At 55.1% G+C, this 26,125-nt stretch overlaps 4 protein-coding genes across 4 annotated transcripts; all 4 read right to left on the bottom strand.

The window, feature by feature from the left end:
• Nucleotides 1-812: 812 nt before the first annotated feature.
• On the bottom strand, nucleotides 813-2,507 carry LOC308043995 (T-cell surface glycoprotein CD1b-3-like; the record flags this gene model as incomplete). The annotated part of the gene is made up of 5 exons (XM_080350423.1): nucleotides 813-913; nucleotides 1,020-1,304; nucleotides 1,408-1,689; nucleotides 1,848-2,105; nucleotides 2,426-2,507. The coding sequence occupies 5 exons, from the start codon at nucleotides 2,505-2,507 to the stop codon at nucleotides 813-815; spliced, it is 1,008 nt and encodes a 335-aa protein (XP_080206549.1).
• A 2,053-nt stretch (nucleotides 2,508-4,560) lies between these two features.
• LOC308043878 (T-cell surface glycoprotein CD1b-3-like) lies at nucleotides 4,561-6,469 on the bottom strand (the record flags this gene model as incomplete). The annotated part of the gene is made up of 6 exons (XM_080350198.1): nucleotides 4,561-4,621; nucleotides 4,787-4,883; nucleotides 4,995-5,279; nucleotides 5,383-5,664; nucleotides 5,823-6,080; nucleotides 6,388-6,469. 6 exons carry the CDS (start codon nucleotides 6,467-6,469, stop codon nucleotides 4,561-4,563), a joined length of 1,065 nt encoding a protein of 354 aa, XP_080206324.1.
• A 1,619-nt stretch (nucleotides 6,470-8,088) lies between these two features.
• On the bottom strand, nucleotides 8,089-10,443 carry LOC308044094 (T-cell surface glycoprotein CD1b-1-like; the record flags this gene model as incomplete). The annotated part of the gene is made up of 6 exons (XM_080350570.1): nucleotides 8,089-8,583; nucleotides 8,749-8,845; nucleotides 8,957-9,241; nucleotides 9,345-9,626; nucleotides 9,784-10,041; nucleotides 10,362-10,443. The coding sequence occupies 6 exons, from the start codon at nucleotides 10,441-10,443 to the stop codon at nucleotides 8,523-8,525; spliced, it is 1,065 nt and encodes a 354-aa protein (XP_080206696.1). The 3' UTR covers nucleotides 8,089-8,522.
• A 2,046-nt stretch (nucleotides 10,444-12,489) lies between these two features.
• LOC308044093 (T-cell surface glycoprotein CD1b-3-like) lies at nucleotides 12,490-14,745 on the bottom strand (the record flags this gene model as incomplete). The annotated part of the gene is made up of 6 exons (XM_080350569.1): nucleotides 12,490-12,897; nucleotides 13,063-13,159; nucleotides 13,271-13,555; nucleotides 13,659-13,940; nucleotides 14,099-14,356; nucleotides 14,664-14,745. 6 exons carry the CDS (start codon nucleotides 14,743-14,745, stop codon nucleotides 12,837-12,839), a joined length of 1,065 nt encoding a protein of 354 aa, XP_080206695.1. The 3' UTR covers nucleotides 12,490-12,836.
• Nucleotides 14,746-26,125: the final 11,380 nt, after the last annotated feature.

Raw genomic sequence — 26,125 nt, 5'->3', positions numbered from 1 at the left:
TGTCAGGTATCTCGGGAGGTCATGCACGTGACTACATTTTCTTGTTCGGTTTGCTCACCGGCTGCATCTGTTCTCCAGGTTCGGTGGGTGAGCTTCATCCTCGTATGTCCCATGAGTGCGGCAAGGTGTTTCACTCCATTTGGGATATGTCGTGCCTCATGTGCCCTGTTGGTGCTGAGGCTTTGGGCTTCCAGCCCCAAGGTGAGACCTGCCTGCAGCTAAATGTTTCATGTGCCTGTCGTAGCTCAGCAAGGGCTGGGAGAGAATCAGCATCACTCCTTGTGCAGCGAGATCCTTGAGCCCTGCAGTGCCAGCAGGTGATTCTGGCTGCCAGATAAATTCAGTGCTGCTCACAGCACTGTGGGTCACAGAGTTTGGCCAAGGGAGAACCATCCCCAGCGGAGTTGTGGTGGATGTGGTCCACAGGCCAGCTGGGTTTTCTTGTGACTCAACTAACAGGTGGCTCACGTGTCTACCAGAGACTTTTCCTGTGAACATTTGCCAGGAAGTTGTCCTGAGACACCAAGCCTTTGGAAGCTGCACAGTCAGGTGTGTGGTTGAATTGGAGCACAACTTAAATTGCCTCCTATGCCTATCTGAACTCCTCTATCTTTGATGGGAGATTGACTTCCTTTTTCTCCTTCATTGGCAGGCTTGGAGGTATTTTCCCCCCATGTACCCAGTTGCTTGTTTTCATTATATACATAAGAACGTGTTATTACAGGCACAATCATGCTTTATTTTTTTTTCCTTTGGTATTTCCTGTAATTAGCACCAAGAATTCACTGCAGCTCCCTGGGACAGAAAGGGCCTCACCTGCGTCTCCACAGCCAAAGCACCATGACGGCAGCCACGGCCACAACTGCCAGCAGCCCAGCCACAAGTCCTGCAATCAGCACCACCTCTGAGTTCCCTGGGAAACACAAGCAGAGGTTGCCATGAGCTTTCCCAGCTTTGCTCCATCCCGCAGGGCAGGGCAGCTCAGAAGCCCCATGTCTGTCCCCACGGGGGGCACCTACCCCACGGGATGAGGAGGCTGCGGGTGCCCAGGCTGCGGTGGCGCACGCGGCAGGCGTAGCTGTGCCCGTCATGGGGGGCCACGGCCAGGACACTGCGCAGCTGGTAGGTGAGGTCGGCGTTGGGCAGGATGGCGCTGGTGTTGGTGTCTGGGCCTGGCGGCACCTCCTGGCCATCCCGCAGCCAGGCCACGCTGATGGACCGCGGGTAGAAGCCGGTGACGCGGCAAACCAGCAGGAGCTGGGCTGGGCTGGGTGTGCGCGCGAAGACGGTGGCCACGGGCAGCTCTGGGGGCGAGAGCAAAGGGATGAGGGGAGCCACGGTGGGGACCGCTTGGCTCCAGTGTGTGGGGGCTCTGGGGTGGCTGTGCCAGGGTTGGGGTCGTCTCACCTTGTCTCTCCAGAGCTGCCTTCCCATAGTGCAGTAACTTCTCCATGTAGTCGATGCAGGTGTCGTTGAGGAGCACAAATAACACGTCTCTGAAGGTGGTATAGTTCTTGAGAACAGCCTGGGCATATCGTGACAGGTCAGTGTCCTGGGAGAGTAGCCAAGTGGCATTGTCCATGCAGAAGCTGAGGGACTCTTGGCCATTGTAGGCCACACGGGCGAAGCCCTGGGAGGTCTTGTTGGGGTAGAGCGTGCAGCCCGCCATGCCTTGGGCCACAAAGGGGTCTGGAGAAGCAAAGAGGACAGAGAGGTGTTATGAGGAGTGGGGATTGCCTTCCTCTGGATAGGATTAGCATCTCCTGTCCAGAACCAGTACTGTTGGATCCTTCTCCACTTCTAAGACGGTGTTTGCAGATGTAAGACAGAGAATACCAAGTACTTACAGGGTACATTACTCTGCACAGCACCTTCATTGATCTGGTAGTTGAACTGTTGCAAATAGATCTTAATCATGTTCTCAATCGTGTGCCAGTCACCACTGGGAAGGGCTGGGTGCACCCAGGGCTGGTGGAAGCGGATTTTCCACGTGTGCTTATCAATAGAACTCAGCTCGATGTCTTCAAGCAAGGCCAGTGCTTCCGTGTCCACAAAGGAGGTGTTTTGGAAGGTGGAGGTCCGGAGCAGCCGAAGAGTGAAGGCTCCTACACGAGACAGGGATTGACGGGGGCAGATGGGAGCAAGAGAAAAGGGATGGGGAAAGTGGAGGTGCTGAGGGATAGGTCCTTGGTGTTGCAGGGACCTGCAGGGCTCCATAAGCCCCCTGCATCCTTGGCAGCCCCAGCTCCCAACCCTGCACCCCCCTGGGGTGACTGCATCGCTGCCAGGGGCAGTTCTGGAGCCAGGGGACAAGGAAGGTTGAGGAGCAAAGTGCCCATGGCAGGTGGGGAGAAGGAAGCCCCTCACTCGTGGGGTCCCACAGGGGTGTGAGAGCAGATGTGCATGAGCCAGGGCTCCCACTTACCCTCCAGGTCTGCCCATGTCCCAGGGAGGAGGACGAAGTAGAGGAGAGAGAGGAGGAGGAGGCAGCGGCGAGGGGGCTGCATGGTGGCAGCAGCGAGGCCCCAGCGTGCAGCAGTGGCGGCAGCAGCAGGAGGAAGGTTGTGTGACAGAGGTGGCCACACACTTCTCCTCAGGGCGGCTCTGCCTGGGCAGCTCCCCTGGTGTTAACAGCTCAATGGTTTTTTTTGGGAAGGCCCTGAGGTTCCTGTTATGGGTGGTCTGGTCTGGGGCTCCCTGAGTGTGACGGTGAGTGCTGGGGGGAATTCGAGTGGCAGTGAGGCCGCCTCGCTGCCAGGAGGGGTGACATTGGTTCTTACATTCCTCATGAGTGGCTGCTCGTCCTCCTTGAGCCCTGCCAGGTGACTGCAGGACTGCAGTTCCACCTCAGGTGTCCACTGGCCCTCACAGACTCTGCAGGTAGCACTTGTCCTTGCAGTGCCCCCTCAGGTGTGGGCTGTGTTCCCTGAGCCCAGAATCACACCTGAGTGATTGGGGTGCGGGGGGCAGGGCTGCAGAGCCTCTGGGTGCTGCACTGGGTGTGTGGGAACCAGCACCCGCTGGGCTGGGCTGAACCACCTGAAGAGACCTCTCGAACACCTGGGTGTTGATGTGGGTGTTCTTGTTGGGTCTCTGGAGGGCTGTGAGCAAGCATTTGTGGACACCCGCCCAGTTCTGGGTCCTTGGTTCTGTGTTATTGTCGGGTATCTCGGGAGGTCATCCACATCACTACAGTTTCTTGTCCGGTTTGCTCACCGGCTGCATCTGTTCTCCAGGTTTGCTGGGTGAGCTTCATCCTCGTATGTCCCATGAGTGCTGCAAGGTGTTTCACTCCATTTGGGATATGTCATGCCTCATGTGCCCTGTTGGTGCTGAGGCTTTGGGCTTCCAGCCCCAAGGTGAGACCTGCCTGCAGCTAAATGTTTCATCTGTCTGTCGTAGCTCAGCAAGGGCTGGGAGAGAATCAGCATCACTCCTTGTGCAGCGAGATCCTTGAGCCCTGCAGTGCCAGCAGGTGATTCTGGCTGCCAGATAAATTCAGTGCTGCTCACAGCACTGTGGGTCACAGAGTTTGGCCAAGGGAGAACCATCCCCAGCGGAGTTGTGGTGGATGTGGTCCACAGGCCAGCTGGGTTTTCTTGTGACTCAACTGACAGGAGGCTCACGTGTCTACCAGAGACTTTTCCTGTGAACATTTGCCAGGAAGCTGTCCTGAGACACCAAGCCTTTGGAAGCTGCACAGTCAGGTGTGTGGTTGAATTGGAGCACAACTTAAATTGCCTCCTATGCCTATCTGAACTCCTCTATCTTTGATGGGAGATTGACTTCCTTTTTCTCCTTCATTGGGACGCATGGAGGCATTTTATCCCCAACTGCACAGCTGCTTATTTTCATTAAATACGTAAGAACATGTTTGTAGAAGCAGAAACACACTTTATTTTTTTTTTTCCTTTGGTATTTCCTATAATTAGCACCAATAATTCACTGGTGCCTGAGCTTGCATTTACAGCTGATCAAAACCTTACCGAGCCCATCGAAATCCTAAAAAAGGCACACATTCTTAGTGAAAATATGAATGTTTAATTTCATTTTATACATATCTGCTGCTCCAACACATTACTTCAGAGTTTCAGTGTTATTCAGGACTTTGCCAAATGTTTGTGGCCAGGTGCTGTTAATCTGTGTGGAACAACTCAGTCTCAGCAAAAAAATATATCAGGAATACAGATAATAAATGCAACTCTTAGGAGAAAATACTAGAAAGCCACAGGAGAAGGGCACAGGTCACCACCTGCTGATAAATGTCTGATTGCAGCAGAACTGGGAGAAATTGCCACTGGGCATTGGGGTGTCCTAAAGAGCCTCAGTGGACAGTGCCACGAGGTAAGAGCTGATCACGTGTCACAAGCGAGGAGGTCTCAGACTTGCACCCTTGCTTGGCAAATGCGAGTGGATCAGGAGCACCGCAGTTTTCCTCCCTGTATCTCAGAGTCAAGTTGATCTTGGAGTGCTCAGAATTTTGTCGAAGCAGAAAAAGGTAGGGCTTTTGTCCCTGTGAGCGTGGTGGAAGGAAACAAGGCCCTTTGGCTCCCTTCTGGGCTAAGCTTCTTTGCTCAGGATGGAGTTCCTGGACGTTGATTCCTCCATCTGCCGGTGCTTTCTGAAATGAGAGGAGAAGGGCTCATGGCTGTTCCACGGAGGAGACTCCATGGGGTGCAGAGCGCAGCCGGCAGGGCCAGAGCAGGAGCACGGCTGCTACGTGCAGCCATCCCCTGGGGCATTTCCCCTCTGCCACTGCAGCTCCCTGGGACAGAAAGGGCCTCACCTGCGTCTCCACAGCCAAAGCACCATGACGGCAGCCACGGCCACAACTGCCAGCAGCCCAGCCACAAGTCCTGCAATCAGCACCACCTCTGAGTTCCCTGGGAAACACAAGCAGAGGTTGCCAGGAGCTTTCCCAGCTTTGCTCCATCCCGCAGGGCAGGGCAGGGCAGCTCAGAAGCCCCATGTCTGTCCCCACGGGGGGCACCTACCCCACGGGATGAGGAGGCTGCGGGTGCCCAGGCTGCGGTGGCGCACGCGGCAGGCGTAGCTGTGCCCGTCATGGGGGGCCACGGCCAGGACACTGCGCAGCTGGTAGGTGAGGTCGGCGTTGGGCAAGATGGCGCTGGTGTTGGTGTCTGGGCCTGGCGGCACCTCCTGGCCATCCCGCAGCCAGGCCACGCTGATGGACCGCGGGTAGAAGCCGGTGACGCGGCAAACCAGCAGGAGCTGGGCTGGGCTGGGTGTGCGCGCGAAGACGGTGGCCACGGGCAGCTCTGGGGGCGAGAGCAAAGGGATGAGGGGAGCCCCAGTGGGGACCGCTTGGCTCCAGTGTGTGGGGGCTCTGGGGTGGCTGTGCCAGGGTTGGGGTGGTCTCACCTTGTCTCTCCAGAGCTGCCTTCCCATAGAGCAGTAACACCTCCATGTCGTCAATGCAGGTATCATTGAAGAGGACTTGTATCAGCTCAGTGAAGGCGGTGTAGTTCTGGAGAACATCTTTGACATACCGTGACAAGCTGGTGTCTTGCGAGAGGAGCCAAGTGGCATTGTCCACAGAGAAGCTGAGGAAGTCCTGGCCATCAACACCCACTTGCACAAAGCCCTGGGAGGTCTTGTTGGGGTAGATCGTGCAGCCCGCCATACATTGAGCCACAAAGGGGTCTGGAGGAGCAGAGAGGACAGAGAGCTGTTATGAGGAGCGGGGATTGCCTTCCTGTGGGTAGGATTAGCACCTCCTGTCCAGCAGCAGTACTGTTGGATCCTTCTCCACTTCTAAGACGCTGTTTGCAGTCGTAAGACAGAGAAGCCGGAGTACTTACAGGGTACATTATTCTGCATGGCACCTTCATTGACCAGGTAGCTGAATTGCTGCAAGTAGATTTTGATCATGTCCTGTATCGTGTCCCAGTCACTGCGGGGCAGGGCTGGGCGCACCCAGGGCTGGTGGAAGCGGATATTCCACGTGTGATTATCAAGGGAACCCAGCTCTATGTCGTCCAGCAGGCCCAGCCCCTCCGTGTCCACAAAGGAGGTGTTTTGGAAGGTGGAGAACTGGAGAAGCCGAATAGTGAAGGCTCCTACACGAGACAGGAATCGACAGGGTGAAATGGGAGTGAAAGAAAAGGGATGGGGAAAGTGGGAGGTCGTTGGTGTTGCAGGGACCTGCAGGGCCCCATAAGCCCCCTGCATCCTTGGCAGCCCCAGCTCCCAACCCTGCACCCCCCTGGGGTGACTGCATCGCTGCCAGGGGCAGTTCTGGAGCCAGGGGACAAGGAAGGTTGAGGAGCCAAGTGCCCATGGCAGGTGTGGAGAAGGAAGCCCCTCACTCGTGGGGTCCCACAGGGGTGTGAGAGCAGATGTGCATGAGCCAGGGCTCCCACTTACCCTCCAGGTCTGCCCATGTCCCAGGGAGGAGGAGGTGGCAGAGGAGAAAGAGGAGGAGGAGGCAGCGGCGAGGGGGCTGCATGGTGCCAGCAGCGAGGCCCCAGCGTGCAGCAGTGGCTGCAGCAGCAGGAGGAAGGTTGTGTGACAGAGGTGGCCACACACTTCTCCTCAGGGCGGCTCTGCCTGGGCAGCTCCCCTGGTGTTAACAGCTCAATGGTTTTTTTTGGGAAGGCCCTGAGGTTCCTGCTATGGGTGGTGTGGTCTGGGGCTCCCTGAGTGTGACGGTGAGTGCTGGGGGGAATTCGAGTGGCAGTGAGGCCGCCTCGCTGCCAGGAGGGGTGACATTGGTTCTTACATTCCTCATGAGTGGCTGCTCGTCCTCCTTGAGCCCTGCCAGGTGACTGCAGGACTGCAGTTCCACCTCAGGTGCCCACTGGCCCTCCCAGACTCTGCAGGTAGCACTTGTCCTTGCAGTGCCTCCTCAGGTGTGGGCTGTGTTCCCTGAGCCCAGAATCACACCTGAGTGATTGGGGTGTGGAGGGCAGGGCTGCAGAGCCTCTGGGTGCTGCACTGGGTGTGTGGGAACCAGCACCCGCTGGGCTGGGCTGAACCACCTGAAGAGACCTCTCGAACACCTGGGTGTTGATGTGGATGTTCTTGTCGGGTCTCTGGAGGGCTGTGAACAAGCATTTGTGGACACCCACCCAGTTCTGGGTGCTTGGTTCTGTGTTATTGTCGGGTATCTCGGGAGGTCATGCACATCACTACAGTTTCTTGTTCGGTTTGCTCACCGGCTGCATCTGTTCTCCAGGTTCGGTGGGTGAGCTTCATCCTCGTATGTCCCATGAGTGCTGCAAGGTGTTTCACTCCATTTGGGATATGTCATGCCTCATGTGCCCTGTTGGTGCTGAGGCTTTGGGCTTCCAGCCCCAAGGTGAGACCTGCCTGCAGCTAAATGTTTCATCTGTCTGTCGTAGCTCAGCAAGGGCGGGGAGAGAATCAGCGTCACTCCTTGTGCAGCGAGATCCTTGAGCCCTGCAGTGCCAGCAGGTGATTCTGGCTGCCAGATAAATTCAGTGCTGCTCACAGCACTGTGGGTCACAGAGTCTGGCCAAGGGAGAACCATCCCCAGCGGAGTTGTGGTGGATGTGGTCCACAGGCCAGCTGGGTTTTCTTCTGACTCAACTGACAGGTGGCTCACGTGTCTACCAGAGACTTTTCCTGTGAACATTTGCCAGGAAGTTGTCCTGAGACACCAAGCCTTTGGAAGCTGCACAGTCAGGCGTGTGGTTGAATTGGAGCACAACTTAAATTGCCTCCTATGCCTATCTGAACTCCTCTATCTTTGATGGGAGATTGACTTCCTTTTTCTCCTTCATTGGGACGCATGGAGGCATTTTATCCCCAACTGCACAGCTGCTTATTTTCATTAAATACGTAAGAACATGTTTGTAGAAGCAGAAACACACTTTATTTTTTTTTTTCCTTTGGTATTTCCTATAATTAGCACCAATAATTCACTGGTGCCTGAGCTTGCATGTACAGCTGATAAAAACCTTACCGAGCCCATCGAAATCCTAAAAAAGGCACACATTCTTAGTGAAAATATGAATGTTTAATTTCATTTTATACATATCTGCTGCTCCAACACATTACTTCAGAGCTTCAGTGTTATTCAGGACTTTGCCAAATGTTTGTGGCCAGGTGCTGTTAATCTGTGTGGAACAACTCAGTCTCAGCAAAAAAATATATCAGGAATACAGATAATAAATGCAACTCTTAGGAGAAAATACTAGAAAGCCACAGGAGAAGGGCACAGGTCACCACCTGCTGATAAATGTCTGATTGCAGCAGAACTGGGAGAAATTGCCACTGGGCATTGGGGTGTCCTAAAGAGCCTCAGTGGACAGTGCCACGAGGTAAGAGCTGATCACGTGTCACAAGCGAGGAGGTCTCAGACTTGCACCCTTGCTTGGCAAATGCGAGTGGATCAGGAGCACCGCAGTTTTCCTCCCTGTATCTCAGAGTCAAGTTGATCTTGGAATGCTCAGAATTTTGTCGAATCAGAAAAAGGTAGGGCTTTTGTCCCTGTGAGCGTGGTGGAAGGAAACAAGGCCCTTTGGCTCCCTTCTGGGCTAAGCTTCTTTGCTCAGGATGGAGTTCCTGGACGTTGATTCCTCCATCTGCCGGTGCTTTCTGAAATGAGAGGAGAAGGGCTCATGGCTGTTCCACGGAGGAGACTCCATGGGGTGCAGAGCGCAGCCGGCAGGGCCAGAGCAGGAGCACGGCTGCTACGTGCAGCCATCCCCTGGGGCATTTCCCCTCTGCCACTGCAGCTCCCTGGGACAGAAAGGGCCTCACCTGCGTCTCCACAGCCAAAGCACCATGACGGCAGCCACGGCCACAACTGCCAGCAGCCCAGCCACAAGTCCTGCAATCAGCACCACCTCTGAGTTCCCTGGGAAACACAAGCAGAGGTTGCCAGGAGCTTTCCCAGCTTTGCTCCATCCCGCAGGGCAGGGCAGGGCAGCTCAGAAGCCCCATGTCTGTCCCCACGGGGGGCACCTACCCCACGGGATGAGGAGGCTGCGGGTGCCCAGGCTGCGGTGGCGCACGCGGCAGGCGTAGCTGTGCCCGTCATGGGGGGCCACGGCCAGGACACTGCGCAGCTGGTAGGTGAGGTCGGCGTTGGGCAGGATGGCGCTGGTGTTGGTGTCTGGGCCTGGCGGCACCTCCTGGCCATCCCGCAGCCAGGCCACGCTGATGGACCGCGGGTAGAAGCCGGTGACGCGGCAAACCAGCAGGAGCTGGGCTGGGCTGGGTGTGCAGGCGAAGACGGTGGCCACGGGCAGCTCTGGGGGCGAGAGCAAAGGGATGAGGGGAGCCCCAGTGGGGACCGCTTGGCTCCAGTGTGTGGGGGCTCTGGGGTGGCTGTGCCAGGGTTGGGGTCGTCTCACTTTTTCGCTCCAGAACTGTCTTCCCGTAGAGCAGTAACCTCTCCATGTCATCTATGCAGGTGTCATTGAAGAGAACTTCTACCAGCTCAGTGAAGGCGGTGTAGTTCTGGAGAACAGCCTGGGCATATCGTGACAAGTCAGTGTCTTGGGACGGGAGCCAAGTGGCATTGTCCACACAGAGACTGAGGAAGTCCTGGCCATTGTAGGCCACATGAGCGAAGGTCTGGGAGGTCTTGTTGGGGTAGATCGTGCAGCCCGCCATACATTGGGCCACAAAGGGGTCTGGAGGAGCAGAGAGGACAGAGAGGTGTTATGAGGAGCGGGGATTGCCTTCCTGTGGGTAGGATTATCACCTCGTGTCCAGCACCAGTACTGTTGGGTCTCCCCCACTTCCAAGATGCTATTTAGAGAGGGGACACAAAAAAGATCAGGTACTTACAGGGTACATCCTTTTGCACGGCACCTTCATTGACGAGGTGGTGGAACTTTTGCAAATAGATCTTGATCATGTTCTCAATCGTGTCCCAGTCACTGCGGGGCAGGGCTGGGCGCACCCAGGGCTGGCGGAAGCGGATTTTCCGCGTGTGCTTATCAAGAGAACCCAGCTCGATGTCTTCCAGCAGGCCCAGCCCCTCCGTGTCCACAGAGGAGGTGTTTTGGAAGGTGGAGAACTGGAGCAGCCGAACAGTGAAGGCCTCTACATGAGACAGGGATTGACAGGGGGAGATAGGAGTGACAGGAGAGGGATGGGGAAAGTGGAGGAGCTGAGGGACAGGTCCTTGGTGTTGCAGGGACCTGCAGGGCCCCATAAGCCCCCTGCATCCTTGGCAGCCCCAGCTCCCAACCCTGCACCCCCCTGGGGTGACTGCATCGCTGCCAGGGGCAGTTCTGGAGCCAGGGGACAAGGAAGGTTGGGGAGCCAAGTGCCCAAGGCAGGTGGGGAGAAGGAAGCCCCTCACTCGTGGGGTCCCACAGGGGTGTGAGAGCAGATGTGCATGAGCCAGGGCTCCCACTTACCCTCCAGGTCTGCCCATGTCCCAGGGAGGAGGACAAAGTAGAGGAGAGAGAGGAGGAGGAGGCAGCGGCGAGGGGGCTGCATGGTGCCAGCAGCGAGGCCCCAGCGTGCAGCAGTGGCGGCAGCAGCAGGAGGAAGGTTGTGTGACAGAGGTGGCCACACACTTCTCCTCAGGGCGGCTCTGCCTGGGCAGCTCCCCTGGTGCTGGTGGCCCTGGCAGCCAATGGGGCTTGCACTGGGGTTTTTTGGGAGGGCCCTGAGGTTCCTGTTATGGGTGGTCTGGTCTGGGGCTCCCTGAGTGTGACGGTGAGTGCTGGGGGGAATTTGGGTGGCAGTGAGGATGTCTCACTGCCTATACAAGGGTTCCCTCATGGCTGCAGCAGCACCTTGGCAATCAGGGCAATGTGAGTGTCCCAGCCCCTTTTCTGCCCCCATTACCGACAGAGGTGCCAGCTGGCCATGGGCTGCATCCACTGTCCTTGACGGGAATGTCCCTCACTGCCACTTGTGCCTGGCATGTCTGGCCCTGCACAGCACAGACATCTCCCTCTGCTCGGTGCTGCCTATTAGATGCTCCGATGTGTCTGTCCTCTTCACAGCGGAGGTGAACCCTGTTCCCACAGCCTGGCTGCGTGCCTGGGCTCCCTGTGCCACCAGGCTGCCCTTGTGCCTCCTTTGCCAATCAGTGGTAGCTGAGTAGCAATGGGGCAGGAGCAGCCCCTGGCTTGTGTGGTTTCTCATGATGTGTTCAACCCCCTCTGAGTTTTCTCCAGATGTCTTCCACTGTTGCAATGGACCAGAAGTTCTGCTTTAGCTCTTCCTTGTCTCTATTGAATTGCATTACAGGGACAGGAGATGGACTCAATGACCCTTGTGGGTAACTTCCAACTCAGGACATTTTATGATTCTATGAATGTACTCACCATCATGCCTTTTTTATTTCTTATTTTCTTCACTTTCTTACATGCTGTAGGAGAGGTCTCAACTTCTTGGTCCTTGATATTGTCACTTCCTTCAGCCAGCAAACGACAAAACGGGGCAGGGTGCTGTTCGTCCACACAGATCATTGGTCCCCACAGTCCCCTCAGGTGACATTGGTTCTTACAGTCCTCCCAAGTGACTGTTCGTCCTCCTTGAGCCCTGCCAGGTGACTGCAGGACTGCAGTTCCACCTCAGGTGCCCACTGGCCCTCCCAGACTCTGCAGGTAGCACTTGTCCTTGCAGTGCCCCCTCAGGTGTGGGCTGTGTTCCCTGAGCCCAGAATCACACCTGAGTGATTGGGGTGCGGGGGGCAGGGCTGCAGAGCCTCTGGGTGCTGCACTGGGTGTGTGGGAACCAGCACCCGCTGGGCTGGGCTGAACCACCTGAAGAGACCTCTCGAACACCTGGGTGTTGATGTGGGTGTTCTTGTCGGGTCTCTGGAGGGCTGTGAACAAGCATTTGTGGACACCCGCCCAGTTCTGGGTGCTTGGTTCTGTGTTATTGTCGGGTATCTTGGGAGGTCATGCATATGACTACGTTTTCCTACCTTGTTTGCTCACCAGATGCATCTATTCTCCAGGTTTGGTGGATGAGCTTCATCCTGCTATGGATGCGTTTCACAGAATCCCAGAATCCCAGAGTTTCAGGGGCTGGAAGGGACCTGGAAAGCTCATCCAGTGCCATCCCCCCATAGAGCAGGAACACCCAGATGAGGTTACACAGGAAGGTGTCCAGGCGGGTTGGAATGTCTGCACAGAAGGAGACTCCACAACCCCCCTGGGCAGCCTGGGCCAGGCTCTGCCACCCTCACCCCCAACAAGTTTCTTCTCAAATTGAAGTGGAACCTCTTGTGTTCTAGTTTGAACCCATTACCCCTTGTCCTGCAATTGGTTGTCATTTGGAACTGTCCAAAACCTCAATGGGCCCAATGAAATCGTCAAGAAAGGCACACGTTCTTAGTGAAAACATAAATATTTTAATTTCTTTTTATACATATCTGCTGCTCCAACACATTACTTCAGAGCTTCAGTGTTATTCAGGACTTTGCCAAATGTTTGTGGCCAGGTGCTGTTAATCTGTGTGGAACAACTCAGTCTCAGCAAAAAAATATATCAGGAATATAGATAATAAATGCAACTCTTAGGAGAAAATACTAGAAAGCCACAGGAGAAGGGCACAGGTCACCACCTGCTGATAAATGTCTGATTGCAGCAGAACTGGGAGAAATTGCCACTGGGCATTGGGGTGTCCTAAAGAGCCTCAGTGGACAGTGCCACGAGGTAAGAGCTGATCACGTGTCACAAGCGAGGAGGTCTCAGACTTGCACCCTTGCTTGGCAAATGCGAGTGGATCAGGAGCACCGCAGTTTTCCTCCCTGTATCTCAGAGTCAAGTTGATCTTGGAGTGCTCAGAATTTTGTCGAATCAGAAAAAGGTAGGGCTTTTGTCCCTGTGAGCGTGGTGGAAGGAAACAAGGCCCTTTGGCTCCCTTCTGGGCTAAGCTTCTTTGCTCAGGATGGAGTTCCTGGACGTTGATTCCTCCATCTGCCGGTGCTTTCTGAAATGAGAGGAGAAGGGCTCATGGCTGTTCCACGGAGGAGACTCCATGGGGTGCAGAGCGCAGCCGGCAGGGCCAGAGCAGGAGCACGGCTGCTACGTGCAGCCATCCCCTGGGGCATTTCCCCTCTGCCACTGCAGCTCCCTGGGACAGAAAGGGCCTCACCTGCGTCTCCACAGCCAAAGCACCATGACGGCAGCCACGGCCACAACTGCCAGCAGCCCAGCCACAAGTCCTGCAATCAGCACCACCTCTGAGTTCCCTGGGAAACACAAGCAGAGGTTGCCAGGAGCTTTCCCAGCTTTGCTCCATCCCGCAGGGCAGGGCAGGGCAGCTCAGAAGCCCCATGTCTGTCCCCACAGGGGGCACCTACCCCACGGGATGAGGAGGCTGCGGGTGCCCAGGCTGCGGTGGCGCACGCGGCAGGCGTAGCTGTGCCCGTCATGGGGGGCCACGGCCAGGACACTGCGCAGCTGGTAGGTGAGGTCGGCGTTGGGCAGGATGGCGCTGGTGTTGGTGTCTGGGCCTGGCGGCACCTCCTGGCCATCCCGCAGCCAGGCCACGCTGATGGACCGCGGGTAGAAGCCGGTGACGCGGCAAACCAGCAGGAGCTGGGCTGGGCTGGGTGTGCGCGCGAAGACGGTGGCCACGGGCAGCTCTGGGGGCGAGAGCAAAGGGATGAGGGGAGCCCCAGTGGGGACCGCTTGGCTCCAGTGTGTGGGGGCTCTGGGGTGGCTGTGCCAGGGTTGGGGTGGTCTCACCTTGTCTCTCCAGAGCTGCCTTCCCGTAGAGCAGTAACACCTCCATGTCGTCAATGCAGGTATCATTGAAGAGGACTTGTATCAGCTCAGTGAAGGCGGTGTAGTTCTGGAGAACATCTTTGACATACCGTGACAAGCTGGTGTCTTGCGAGAGGACCCAAGTGGCATTGTCCACAGAGAAGCTGAGGAAGTCCTGGCCATCAACACCCACTTGCACAAAGCCCTGGGAGGTCTTGTTGGGGTAGAGCGTGCAGCCCGCCATGCCTTGGACCACAAAGGGGTCTGGAGGAGCAGAGAGGACAGAGAGGTGTTATGAGGAGTGGGGATTGCCTTCCTGTGGGTAGGATTAGCACCTCCTGTCCAGCAGCAGTACTGTTGGATCCTTCTCCACTTCTAAGACGCTGTTTGCAGTCGTAAGACAGAGAAGCCGGAGTACTTACAGGGTACATTATTCTGCATGGCACCTTCATTGACCAGGTAGCTGAATTGCTGCAAGTAGATTTTGATCATGTCCTGTATCGTGTCCCAGTCACTGCGGGGCAGGGCTGGGCGCACCCAGGGCTGGTGGAAGCGGATATTCCACGTGTGATTATCAAGGGAACCCAGCTCTATGTCGTCCAGCAGGCCCAGCCCCTCCGTGTCCACAAAGGAGGTGTTTTGGAAGGTGGAGAACTGGAGAAGCCGAATAGTGAAGGCTCCTACACGAGACAGGAATCGACAGGGTGAAATGGGAGTGAGAGAAAAGGGATGGGGAAAGTGGGAGGTCGTTGGTGTTGCAGGGACCTGCAGGGCCCCATAAGCCCCCTGCATCCTTGGCAGCCCCAGCTCCCAACCCTGCACCCCCCTGGGGTGACTGCATCGCTGCCAGGGGCAGTTCTGGAGCCAGGGGACAAGGAAGGTTGAGGAGCCAAGTGCCCAAGGCAGGTGGGGAGAAGGAAGCCCCTCACTCGTGGGGTCCCACAGGGGTGTGAGAGCAGATGTGCATGAGCCAGGGCTCCCACTTACCCTCCAGGTCTGCCCATGTCCCAGGGAGGAGGACAAAGTAGAGGAGAGAGAGGAGGAGGAGGCAGCGGCGAGGGGGCTGCATGGTGCCAGCAGCGAGGCCCCAGCGTGCAGCAGTGGCGGCAGCAGCAGGAGGAAGGTTGTGTGACAGAGGTGGCCACACACTTCTCCTCAGGGCAGCTCCCCTGGTGCTGGTGGCCCTGGCAGCCAATGGGGCTGGCACTGTGGTTTTTTGGGTGGGCCCTGAGGTTCCTGCTATGGGTGGTGTGGTCTGGGGCACCCTGAGTGTGACGGTGAGTGCTGGGGGGAATTTGAGTGGCAGTGAGGGCGTCTCACTGCCTAGACGAGGGTTCCCTCATGGCTGCAGCAGCATCTTGGCAATCAGTGAGTGTCCCAGCCCCTTTTCTGCCCCCATTACCGACAGAGGTGCCAGCTGGCCATGGGCTGCATCCACTGTCCTTGACGGGAATGTCCCTCACTGCCACTTGTGCCTGGCATGTCTGGCCCTGCACAGCACAGACATCTCCATCTGCTCGGTGCTGCCTATTAGATGCTCCGATGTGTCTGTCCTCTTCACAGCGGAGGTGAACCCTGTTCCCACAGCCTGGCTGCGTGCCTGGGCTCCCTGTGTCACCAGGTTGCCTGCTGGCCTCGTGCCTCCTTGTCACCCGGCCATCCGACCCCCAGTCCAGGCTGATGGGCCGTGGGCAGAAGCTGGTGATGTGGTAAAGCAGCAGGAGCAGATCTGGGCCAGGCATGAGGACAAAGCTCATGGGCATGGACAGCTCTGGGACACAATGCTGAGCAGAGCTGCTGTGATCCCTGATCCCTCAGCACCTTTGGCCTGATCCTGAGGAAGGGGCTCCCCAGTGAGGAGGTGATGAACAGTTCCCACTCAGCCCGTGGCTGTGGGGTCAGGGATTGGTGCTGGCAGGACTGGAGGGTCCAGCTCCTCCACGATCTCCTCTCAGGGCATGGGCAGTGGATGGGCTGGAGCAGCTGTAGTGTGATGGTCTCCAAGAGATAGGAGGGCTGCAGGGTCCAGAGGGGACTGTTTCTCACTGACAGTCATCGGACCCTTGGAGCAGCAGCCCTTGGCCGGGGAGGATCCCCAGGCTGGGACGGGGATGGACGATGGTTGACCCACCCCAAAGCCCATTTCAGTGGGTGGGAGTGGATGGCCAGTCTCCTCATTTCCATGGACCTCCATTCACGCTGTGGGGCCTGCGAGCTGGCTCTGCTTCCCCTCACCCCATAGTGCTGGGGCTTTCCAATTGTCCCAATAATGTCCCAAAGACATCCTATAAATGTTGCAACCTGGTACTCCCTTTTACCTATCACCATCTTTGATGGGGAATCCCCTTCCCCTCTCAAATGCCCCCTGGGCATGCTAACAGGAATGGCTCCTCCTGCACCATCTGCCTAATCCTGTGGATGGGGCTCCCCAAGGGGAAGGTGATAAGCAGTTCCTGCCCAACCCTTGGCAGTGGGAACAGTGCTGAGAAACTCCAAGTGTCCCAGAAATGACCCTGGGAAAGAGCCTGGGCTTGGGTTGAAGTCTGATACTCCCCTTTCCTTCCCACCATCTTCGATGGGGAACACACTTCCCCTCCCAAATGCCCCCTGGGTGTGCGAACAGGAATGGTGGGGGCCATTCCCCTGCTCTGCCCCCATTGTCACCAGTGGCCATTGCTGGAGGAGCAACGGGGTGTCCAGAGCCGGCCTCACCCCCACAGCATCCCCTGACCACTGCTCCTCCCCGGTTGTCCCCTGGTGCTTCCTCTCACCCGACAGTTTCTCTTCCCCTTTTCTGGGACTGCCTGCATTGGGGACAAAGGCAGAACTGAAACCACAGACAAGGGGGAATTTGAGGTGGATCACCCTGATAACATCCAAACACAACCAGGGCTGAGGTGTCCCCTCTGCAATATGGCAGGGCACCATGTGGCCACTCTAAGTACAACTGGGACCAAGAGTCCCTGCTCCATGTGTTCATCTCGGGTGTCCCCAGCTGTGGTGGGGACATGGGGAAGGCCCATATGGGGCTGCTGCAGGCTGAGCTGCAGCACCCCGTGACACTGAGTCAGACATGGGGAGACAAGGACATCAAACCCCTTCCCTTCCATGGAGCTGTCCCATGGAGAAGTAGGGATGCTGCGGTGGCCTGGAAGGCCCAGAAATGGCACCACTTCCCCAGCATCTCACCTCAGCGTCACCTAGGGGATGTCTGGCTGTGGCACCACAATGTCCACATCCCTCCCAGCAGGGCCACCAACTGAGGATTCTCTCTATGCCCAGTTATGGCATGGGGTGAACCAGCCCAAGGCCTTTCCTGGGCACTGCAGGGCCATGGCTGTCCCCAAACAGGCTTCCAGGGCTGCCCCCAAGACTCTGTCCCCCTTGCAGACCTTGGCCACACTGGACAGCATTCTACAAGCACTGGTGCACAGTGCTGGCACCTTTGACTTCCAGGAACTGCAGAATATCTTGGAGGTCTGACCTTGGCACAGGACCCCCATGGTCAGTGACCCCTTGCTTGAGCGCTGCCCCTCCAGTGCCTGGTGCAAAGACAGAGGCAGAGAACACCCCTCCTTTCTCCCATGCCTCCCCCACCAGCCGCCTGCCTCCTGGCTGCTGGCAGAGCCCCTTCTCCAACCCCAGCCCACCACAGGTGGACATGCCTGTGTGCCAAGGAGAGCCCAGCCCTGGGGCTTTCACCCTCTGTCTCCACCATGGGCCATATCCCGGAGCCCTTACCACAGATTCCCAGGGAGGTGGTCACCCTGAAGCCTTGGGTGGGGGTGCAGGGACGTTTTTTCAGGGTGAAGTGGAAGGCAGCAGAGGCAGCAGCAGGACACAGTGACCTGCCTGGACACAGCAGGTTGCTGCGAGGGGCGAGAAGGACACGTGCCCCATCCCAGGCACTGCCCCGCAGCAAGCCAGGCTGTGCCATGCTGTGCCATGCTGTGCCATGCTGCGCCATGCTGTGCCATGCTGCGCCATGCTGTGCCATGCCATGCCATGCTGTGCCATGCCGCCTCCCTGGCACAGCAGCAGCTTTTCTCCTCCTCTCCCAGCTCCTGCTGCCCTTCGCCATTTCCCAGCCAGCAGAGGTGCAGGAGAGGGCTGTGGCATGGATTGTCAGGCCAAATTCATTACCACCACCCATCCCCTGTCACAGGTTCCCTGCACTCCCACATTCCGCACTGTGCCCCCATAGCCCCTCTGCCTCCCGACCCCCGGGGAGCGACTTGCAACCCCCAAACCGCCCATGGTCTCCCACCCCTACTTGTGCTCCCCATCCCCGCACTTCTCTGCACCCCAGTCCCGCGGCAGTTGTTTTCACTGAAATTTGTAATTTGCAATGGTTTCCATTTCCGTCCCTTCTCGGGGTTTATTTCTCTGTTATTTCGTTTTCGTTGCTGCCTCCCGGCGGCCAAAGTCGGTGTTGCAGCTCCAGGTGCGCGCATGCGCAGTGGAGCCGTACTGCCCAGGACGCGCCGCCGCCGCGCTCGGTGCCGCTGTCGCCGCGCTCGCTGTCGCCGCTCATGGAAGAAACACCACCCCCCCGTACGCGGTGCCGCCGCCGCTCATGGAGGAAACGCCACCCCCCGTGCGCGGTGCCGCCGCCGCTCATGGAAGAAACACCACCCCCCATGCGCGGTGCCGCCGCCGCTCATGGAGGAAACGCCACCCCCCGTGTGCGGTGCCGCCGCCGCTCATGGAGGAAACACCACCCCCCGTGTGCGGCGCCGCCGCCGCTCATGGAGGAAACACCACCCCGCCGTGCGCGGTGCCACCGCCGCTCATGGAGGAAGCGCCGCCCCCGCCGTGCGCGGTGCCGCGGAGCGCGCAAAGCGGGAACCGCAGCGCTGCTGCCGCCGCCCGGTGGCCGAAGCGCGGTACTGCAGCCCGGCGGCGGCGCCGCCTCTGGCGCACGGGGGAAAATAAATTGCTGCTGCTAGTAAGCCCTTTTTTATGTTAAAAAAGCCGGTTTTCAGCTTAAATAAGCCTTCAGACGGGCCTCAGACGGGCGGGGGGAAGTTGGACGGTGAGGGGAGAAGCACACTGCTGACGTGTGGGATAAACTCTACAGCTGAGGGCTGAGGGAGCTGGGGCTCTGGAGCTGGACAAGAGGACACTGAGGGGGGACTCATTCCTGGGGATCAATATGGAAAGGGGCAGTGTCAGGAGGATGGAGCCAGGCTCTTCTGGTGACAACCAGGGACAGGACAAGGGGCAATGGGTGCAAACTGGAACACAGGAGGTTCCACTGAAAGATGAGAAGAAACTTGTTTGGGGTGAGGGTGTCAGAGCCTGGCCCAGGCTGCCCAGGGGGTTGTGGAGTCTCCTTCTCTGCAGACATTCCAACCCGCCTGGACACCTTCCTGTGTAACCTCATCTGGGTGTTCCTGCTCCATGGGGGGATTGCACTGGATGAGCTTTCCAGGGCCCTTCCCATCCCTGACACTCTGGGATTCTGGGATTCTGTGAACTCGAGATGAGTTATAAGGCAAATATGTTTATTCTGGCACCAGTATGCATGGGAATCTTTTCCAAAGCCTGCATTCCTTTGTTTCAGAAGGTAGCTAAAGGTGCTAAATGCTTTATTTGATGTCCTGCAAAGATTTTTGGCCTTGTAGCTGGGTTTACTGTCTGCTGTGCATGCGGAGCAGACATGGGGCTCCCTGCAGAGCCTCAGGCAGTCTAAAGAAGATTTGGGTCACCAGTAGCCAGATTTGTCAGGCCCTTGGCAAAGGGCTCTTTGCAATTTGGGGAGATCAGGCCATTAAAATCCTAATGTAGCTAAATGTGCTAAGAACTGCCCCCCATGCCTTTGTTCCTCACAGGTCCTGAGAGACCCAAAGTGTTTGCGCAGCAGCCGAGACTCTGTCGGTTATCGGCAGAGATCGGTGCCACCGTCCGGCACAGCCCCTATGCTCCCTTGGCTGCTGTCCCGGCACTGCCAGAATCCCCCGTGGAACCAGCATCCAGGGAAACACCTGAACGCTGGTTACTGCTGGTCTGGCGACCTCCATTGCAGAGAGAAGCTGCATCGTTAAAGGGCTTGTCAGCTTCCTTGCGTGCAGCTCCTGTTTCAGAAACCAGCTCCTGGGGAAGCTTCTGCAGGGCCGTGGCACCTTGTGTCACAGCCCACGCACCCTAGTGCTGAGCTGGAGACACAACAGCACTGGCGGAAGGGCAGGAGCAGCAATGCCGCCACTTGCTCAGAATGCTTCGCCTGGAACTTGTTGATCAAATGCAAGCTTAATTTGAAGACCAGAAGCTTTCAGAGATGCTGTTTTCAAACCTCTCATTTATACCATGTTCCACATGTTTTGCTTGTAACATTTGTCGTTTTTCCTTTCAGGGAGGTTTGACCAGCGAATAGGTGTTTCCAAAGCTAAAAGCATGGTTTAAGTCATCTGTGGTGAAAACATCACCCGTGATCACAGCATTTTGCTGTTCCACGCCACCCACCAGGATGCTCTTTAGACATTGCCACTTTTGTCGTTGGGATGATGCAGCTGCCTCCATTCTGCTGATCGTAAGCTGGAGGCACTGGGGGCACTGCTTTTGAGGTCACAGGTGTCACGGAGTCAGGTCACTTCTCAGAACACTTGTCACTGGATGGCAGCAAGTGGGGGGATGCGATTAAAGATGACGCCCCTGAGGCAGAGGTGTCTGCGGCATGGTCAGTGGCACAGAACGAGGAGGTTTCAGGGAGCTACGCAACAGAAAGAAAAGTAATCTCATAAATCTGACATTTTGTGTGTGTGTCATTCTGGAGGAAGAGCTGGAGAAAGCAGAAGGCAAGTACAAAACCTCAGCCAATGGCACGAGGCTGGCAGAGGGATCCCGTGCCTCCAGAAAAAGTGATCTTCACTTGATTCCTTTCACCATTTTAATGAAAACTCATTCCCAATTCGCTGTGCCAGACCCTGCACCACTTGCTCTTGCCCCTCTGAGCAGGCCAGGAGGTGGCAGCAGATACAACGACCAGAATGGGGCTGTGGGCATGGGGCAGGCACTGGGACGGACTGGACACCGCTGCTCCCGCATCAGGGCAGAGCCATTCCGGGGGTGACCACACACGCGTCTCCCTGTCTGCCCTGTCCGACCTGCTTATTGAAACCACAGTAACAACTTCTCCAGCTCAACCGTTTAAACCATTTATTTATTGTGCGAAACTCCTGACTGGATTGCTTCCATTTTTACACGTCATTTACAGACCACTGTTTGGTGAAGCAGACTACTTTCATGTTGTTTTCTTTTACAGGAGTATTCTAGTGTTCTTATGATTACTATTTCTCAGTTCCTTACTCAAATGATGCTCTGATCGTTTGCAGGGAGTCATGCAAGACATGGTAGCTTACCTTGGTACCCTCCTCAAGGATCTCATCATGATGGACACAACCCTTCAGGACTATCTTGAGGTAATTTGTTCTTGGGCAGCTCTTAAAAAATGGAGGAATCTATTTTTTAAATAAAATAAAATAAAATAATAAAAAAAAAGTTTTCTTAGTAACAAGAATCTTGTATGAATGTGAGTGCAGTTGTCTCAAGGGACAAGCTTAGCATTATATTTTGCCTTGTTTTCTTAGGTTAAAAACGTGAAGAAAGATGGCTTTCCATCGTTCTGTTTTGTTTTTTGGAAAACAACATTTTAGGTGTAAAGATTTCTGTGAATAACTGGAAAAACACACAGAATCGGCAATTCAGCTCTTCAGGCCGCTCACTGAAGTGCTTCAGTATTGACTCGGACACGTCTGAGCCCTAAAGTGATTTGAGACTTGTTTTTTTCATTGCTCTGTGGCTGAATGAGTAGGGGAACCCATCTAGCATGGCAAGGGAACGAGGGTGGCAGGGGAGTCTGGTGGTTTAACCTCCAGTGGTTCAGGAGGCAGCAGCGTTTAAGTGATGAGGAGAGGTAGGGTGTCAGCCCAGCTTGTAAAGCAGCTTTTCTTACCCCACACCCACCTGCAGGTTCAGTTTCTCTCAGCTTTTAGCTCTCTGCTAAATTTCCAGTTTCTTGGGTAGTGCTACTTTGAGATATGTAACTAATAGTATTGTCTGTTCTGCAGTTTCCGCCTTTCACGTGGGATCGAAGCAGCTGCTGACACGAGCATCACGTTGGCCACATCTCGGGAAAGCGTGGTGAAGAGGTCCAGCCTGTGAGTACAACAAGGCCAGGGGGGTTTGGTGTGTTAATATGAACAGGAATAAATCAAAGCAGCAGCGCGTACACATCTCACCAGCTGACAAACCTGGCTGGGGATCCAGACCACTGCAGTACTGGAAGGAGAAACCAACAGCTGGAAATACATATTTCTGCCTGAAATTGTCCCTATCTATTGGTATAAGTAGTCATGAGGATTATGAGTGGTTAAAGAGATTAGAAATAAGCCTTCCTAAGGTGTCAGAAAGAGGAACAATTTTAGTGCTGGATTATAAATTCAATATATATTGTGTAATAACTTTCCTGAATGCAGTAGTAAAACAGAATAAAGAAGGATAAAGTCTAATTTGCTATACATATACAAAAAATTTCCTTTGCCACTCCTTGAAATTTCCCTGCCTTGCATTTAGAAATGAGTCTGGGAGAGGGAGAGTGCCTGTCATTTACACTTTCTTGTGACCTGCTCCTTGTGTACCTGTCTGTTGAGAGTCTTAGAGAGAAACTGGTACCTGTGGCACCTTCATTGAGTCAAAAGAATTTGCAGCAGGGGATGAATTTGCCCTTAGAATACCTTGGCCTGGTGTATGGCTGAGTGTTACCTCTCACGTGCTGTTTCACTTATGGTGACTGAGTATTTTGAGCTGCCTCGTGTCAGAGGGACAAGGAGCCCTCAGGGAAGCAGCTTCCATGGCTCTGGCTTGTACCTCAGCCCTTGGAGTGTAAATGCTTCAGATTCACCATCAATCACTTCCTGGCAAGTGAGTCTGACAATTCACAATCTGACGAGGAGTCTCGTCTCTGGCATTGGGCATTGGCTCTGACTTTGGCCTTGCAGCTGGCGGGGACGCCAGGTGAAGAAGGTTTTGTCTTAGTGAGCAACAAACCCCATAAACAACAGGGAGGAAATGAAAACAATAGGCCACTCGAGATAGGAAAACACAGATCTTTGAAGCAAGTGACAGCTTTGCTCAGCCCAGCTCTGCTCTGCTTTCCCTCACCGGCTGTTACACTTTCTCTTCTCTCCTAGGCCATTCCTGGGCTTGGGGGTGATTGCCCACAGCACACCCAGCAAAGCGCAGCCCAAACCTGCTCCGGGTGGGAGCTCTGGGGACAGCACGGTCAGCGTCGTCACTGCCACCGACGTTCCCGCGGAGCCTCAGCGCAAGGTGGGGCCTGGGCCCAGGTTTCTGCACAAACAGCAGACGCTGCCTGCAGCCCCAGGCTCTTGCACAAGCCTGTGGGTCTTGACCAGAGCGTTGCTTGCAGTGGAATGGAGCGACCTGAGCTCTGGGAAAGGTGTTTTTTGTGGGCAAAGCTCATCTGCATAAGCCCAGCCTAATTCTGGGGAAGCAGCTGAGCAAGTGAGAGGCCGGTGAGATCAGAGCTCACCAGCCCCAGGGATTTGACCTCCCAAAAGCTGCTCAGACGAAGCCTTGCCTGGGCTCGGTTCAGCTTCCAGGGACCTTTTTCCTTCCCTTTTCACCTTACCTACTTTACCTGGATTGCTGAAGCTCTTTTTAGGGGTGTTTTACTGAAGAGTGTCATATTGGGGTTTAGCTTATGGATATTTTGCATTAAATTGTACTAAATGTTCTTAAACCAAATGAAGTATGAGGTGCTAGACACTGGCATCCATAAATGGTTTAAACAGTTGAGCTGGAGCAGTTGTTACTATCATTTCAATAAGTGGGTAGGAGAGGGAAGGTCCTCTCAGTGCTGAACATCAGCAAGGCAGATGAAGAGAAAGGCAAAACCCTGAGGAGCAGGGGAGGGAGGGGGCAGTTTCAATCAAGGAAAGAATATTCCAGGAGAAGGGGCAAACAGGGAGGTGTGCGTGTGTGTTTTCACTCCTGGAAAGGCTCTGACGTGGTGGGGGAGCAGCGGTGCCTGTAGCGTTCCCAGCTCTGTTCCACTCTGTCCCAGTCCCTGGCTGGTGCCCACAGCCCAATTCTGGTCCTGGTATCTGCTGCCACCTCCTGGCCTGCTCAGAGGGGCAAAAGCAAGTCCTGGTACAGCAAGTTGGAAAGAAGTTTTCATTAAAATGCTGAAGCGAATCAAGCAAAACCCACTTTTTCTGGAAAGCCACTGCTGAGGGTTTGTAGATGCCCTCTGCTTTCTCCAGCCCTTCCTCCAGAATGACACGCAGATGTAAGAAAAGTCTGCTTTATGAGAATGCTTTTCAAAAATCCTTTTTTTTTTTAATATATTTTTTCAAAAATCTTTGCAGGCCATCAAAGAAAGTGTTTAGCACAGGAGACTGGGGATTCATTGATGCCTGCAAACAACAGGTGGGGCAGCTATTGCTGTGGGCTTCTATGGCTGCTGAGGACAACATCTCACCTCTCCAAGGGGTTGCTCAGGAGAGCAGGGGCTGTGACTGACTGCTGCCTCTTCTAGAACAGTGTCTGTTGTCTTGAACTAAAAGAAACCCCCATGTGTCACAGATAGTATGTTTTAGTACCTGGCAAAATCTACTATGTAGTTACTGACCCATCACAATTTTTCAGTTCTCAGAAATCTTTTCCAGGACCAAGTAGTCTGCAGAAAGGCAGGCTTTACATAGCTCAACGGGGCCCGACAGAGCCCAACAGGGCCTGACAGAGCCCAGAAGAGCCTGACAGAGACCAATAGGGCTTGACAAAGCTTGACGGAGTCCGACAGAGCCCGACAAAACCTGACAGAGCCTAACAGAGCATGAAAGGGACTGATAAAGCCCGACAGGGCCCGACAAAGCCCAGCAGGGCCTGACAGAGCCCAATAGAGCCCAACAGACCCCAACCGAGACTGACAAAGCCTGACAGAGCCCAACAGCACCTGATAAAACCCAACAGGGCCCGACAGAGGTAGACAAAGCCCGACACAGCCCGACAAAGCTTTACAGAGCCTGATAGGGCTCGACAGAACCTGACAGAGTCCAACAAAGCCCAATAGATCCTGACAGGGCCCAAAAAAGCCTGACAGAGCCCAAGAGGGCTTGACATAGCCCAACAGGGCCTGACAAAACCTGGCAGAGCTCAACAAAGCCCAACAAAGCCCAGCAGAGCTTGACAGGGCCTGACAGTGGCAATAACTGGCACGGTGATGATCCCACAGGGATGACCCCAAAAATAACAGCAGTCTCGTCAAACTGCTCAGTGTTCCCCACCCATAGGCCACCATGTGAATTGGGATCAGTCCCAGCCAAGCCATGGGACACCCTGGGGCTAGCGGGCAGCTCCCCACCATGAAAAGCCGTAACACCTCCTGCCACGTGGGCTTTGAACTTCAGGACCACATTTAATGGGAATATTGCTGCTGCTGAAACAAGCATTTGCTTCTGCCGCTGAGCAGGGTAAAATGTGACAGTAATTTCACTGCTTCACACCCTGCTGTAAAATACGGGCAAAAACCACTTCAAAAATATTCCTGTAGCCAATTTTCTTTAAATCGTAGGAGGTTTATTTGCCAAGTCTTGGCAATATGGTGGCCAGCCCTGGTGTGCGGCAGTGCTGGTGGCAGAACAGGCTGGACCTGCTTAGCCTGGGCTCCCCTTGAAAGCACCCGACCCGTGGCCTGGGGACACTGTGACACTGTCTGGGGACACTGGGACACTGCCTGGTCCTCCACACAGCTCTGCAACAAATAGCGCATTAGACATTTTCACCACCGGGAAGTGCTTTTTCTACTGCCGTCTCACAGAGGAGCGCAGACAGATTGTTCTTGGTCCTCTGTTCCCCAAATAAATATAGAAACAATGACAAAGACACAGCATAAATAAACTATGAGTCCGCTAGGCCTGCTTGCCTCTAACTGTTCTCCTGCCCAACAGCCACCAAATGGAACTGGAGTTGTTGATGTTGGTTTGTACGGCGGCTGTGTCCCGAGGGCAGCTCCTGTCTGTTCCTGCACCTCCGCTCCACGTGTGTCCCTGAGGCCACAGCATGGAGGTACAGGGCTCTGTGGTGAGTTTTCTGAGTTATTACAATTGTTTTGCCTTAAAAGAAAACCAGAACAACCTGAAAATTTAAAATCTTGTAAGCGAAACTGATAATTTTTTATTGACACTTGATAGGATGGTCACAGCTCAGGTTTTGTCTGTGTATCCTGTGCAGATTTTGGTGGCTCACAATAAATGCAAAATTTTAGTGTCAGTATGACACTGATACACAATGAATTAACTTCTTCATGTTGATGTGGTGCGTGGCATTAGGCTGCATGCCAAAATATAAGACTGGGGAGAAGTGTTTAAGTGAAAAAGTACATGTATGGACTGATAAATGCAAAATGCATAAGAGTTATGACTACA

Source organism: Nesoenas mayeri, assembly GCF_963082525.1.
Source record: "Nesoenas mayeri genome assembly, chromosome: 10".
Classification (NCBI taxonomy): Eukaryota; Metazoa; Chordata; class Aves; order Columbiformes; family Columbidae; genus Nesoenas; species Nesoenas mayeri.
The sequence above is the reverse complement of the archived record's forward strand: the minus strand, read 5'-3'. Positions and strand labels throughout refer to the sequence as shown.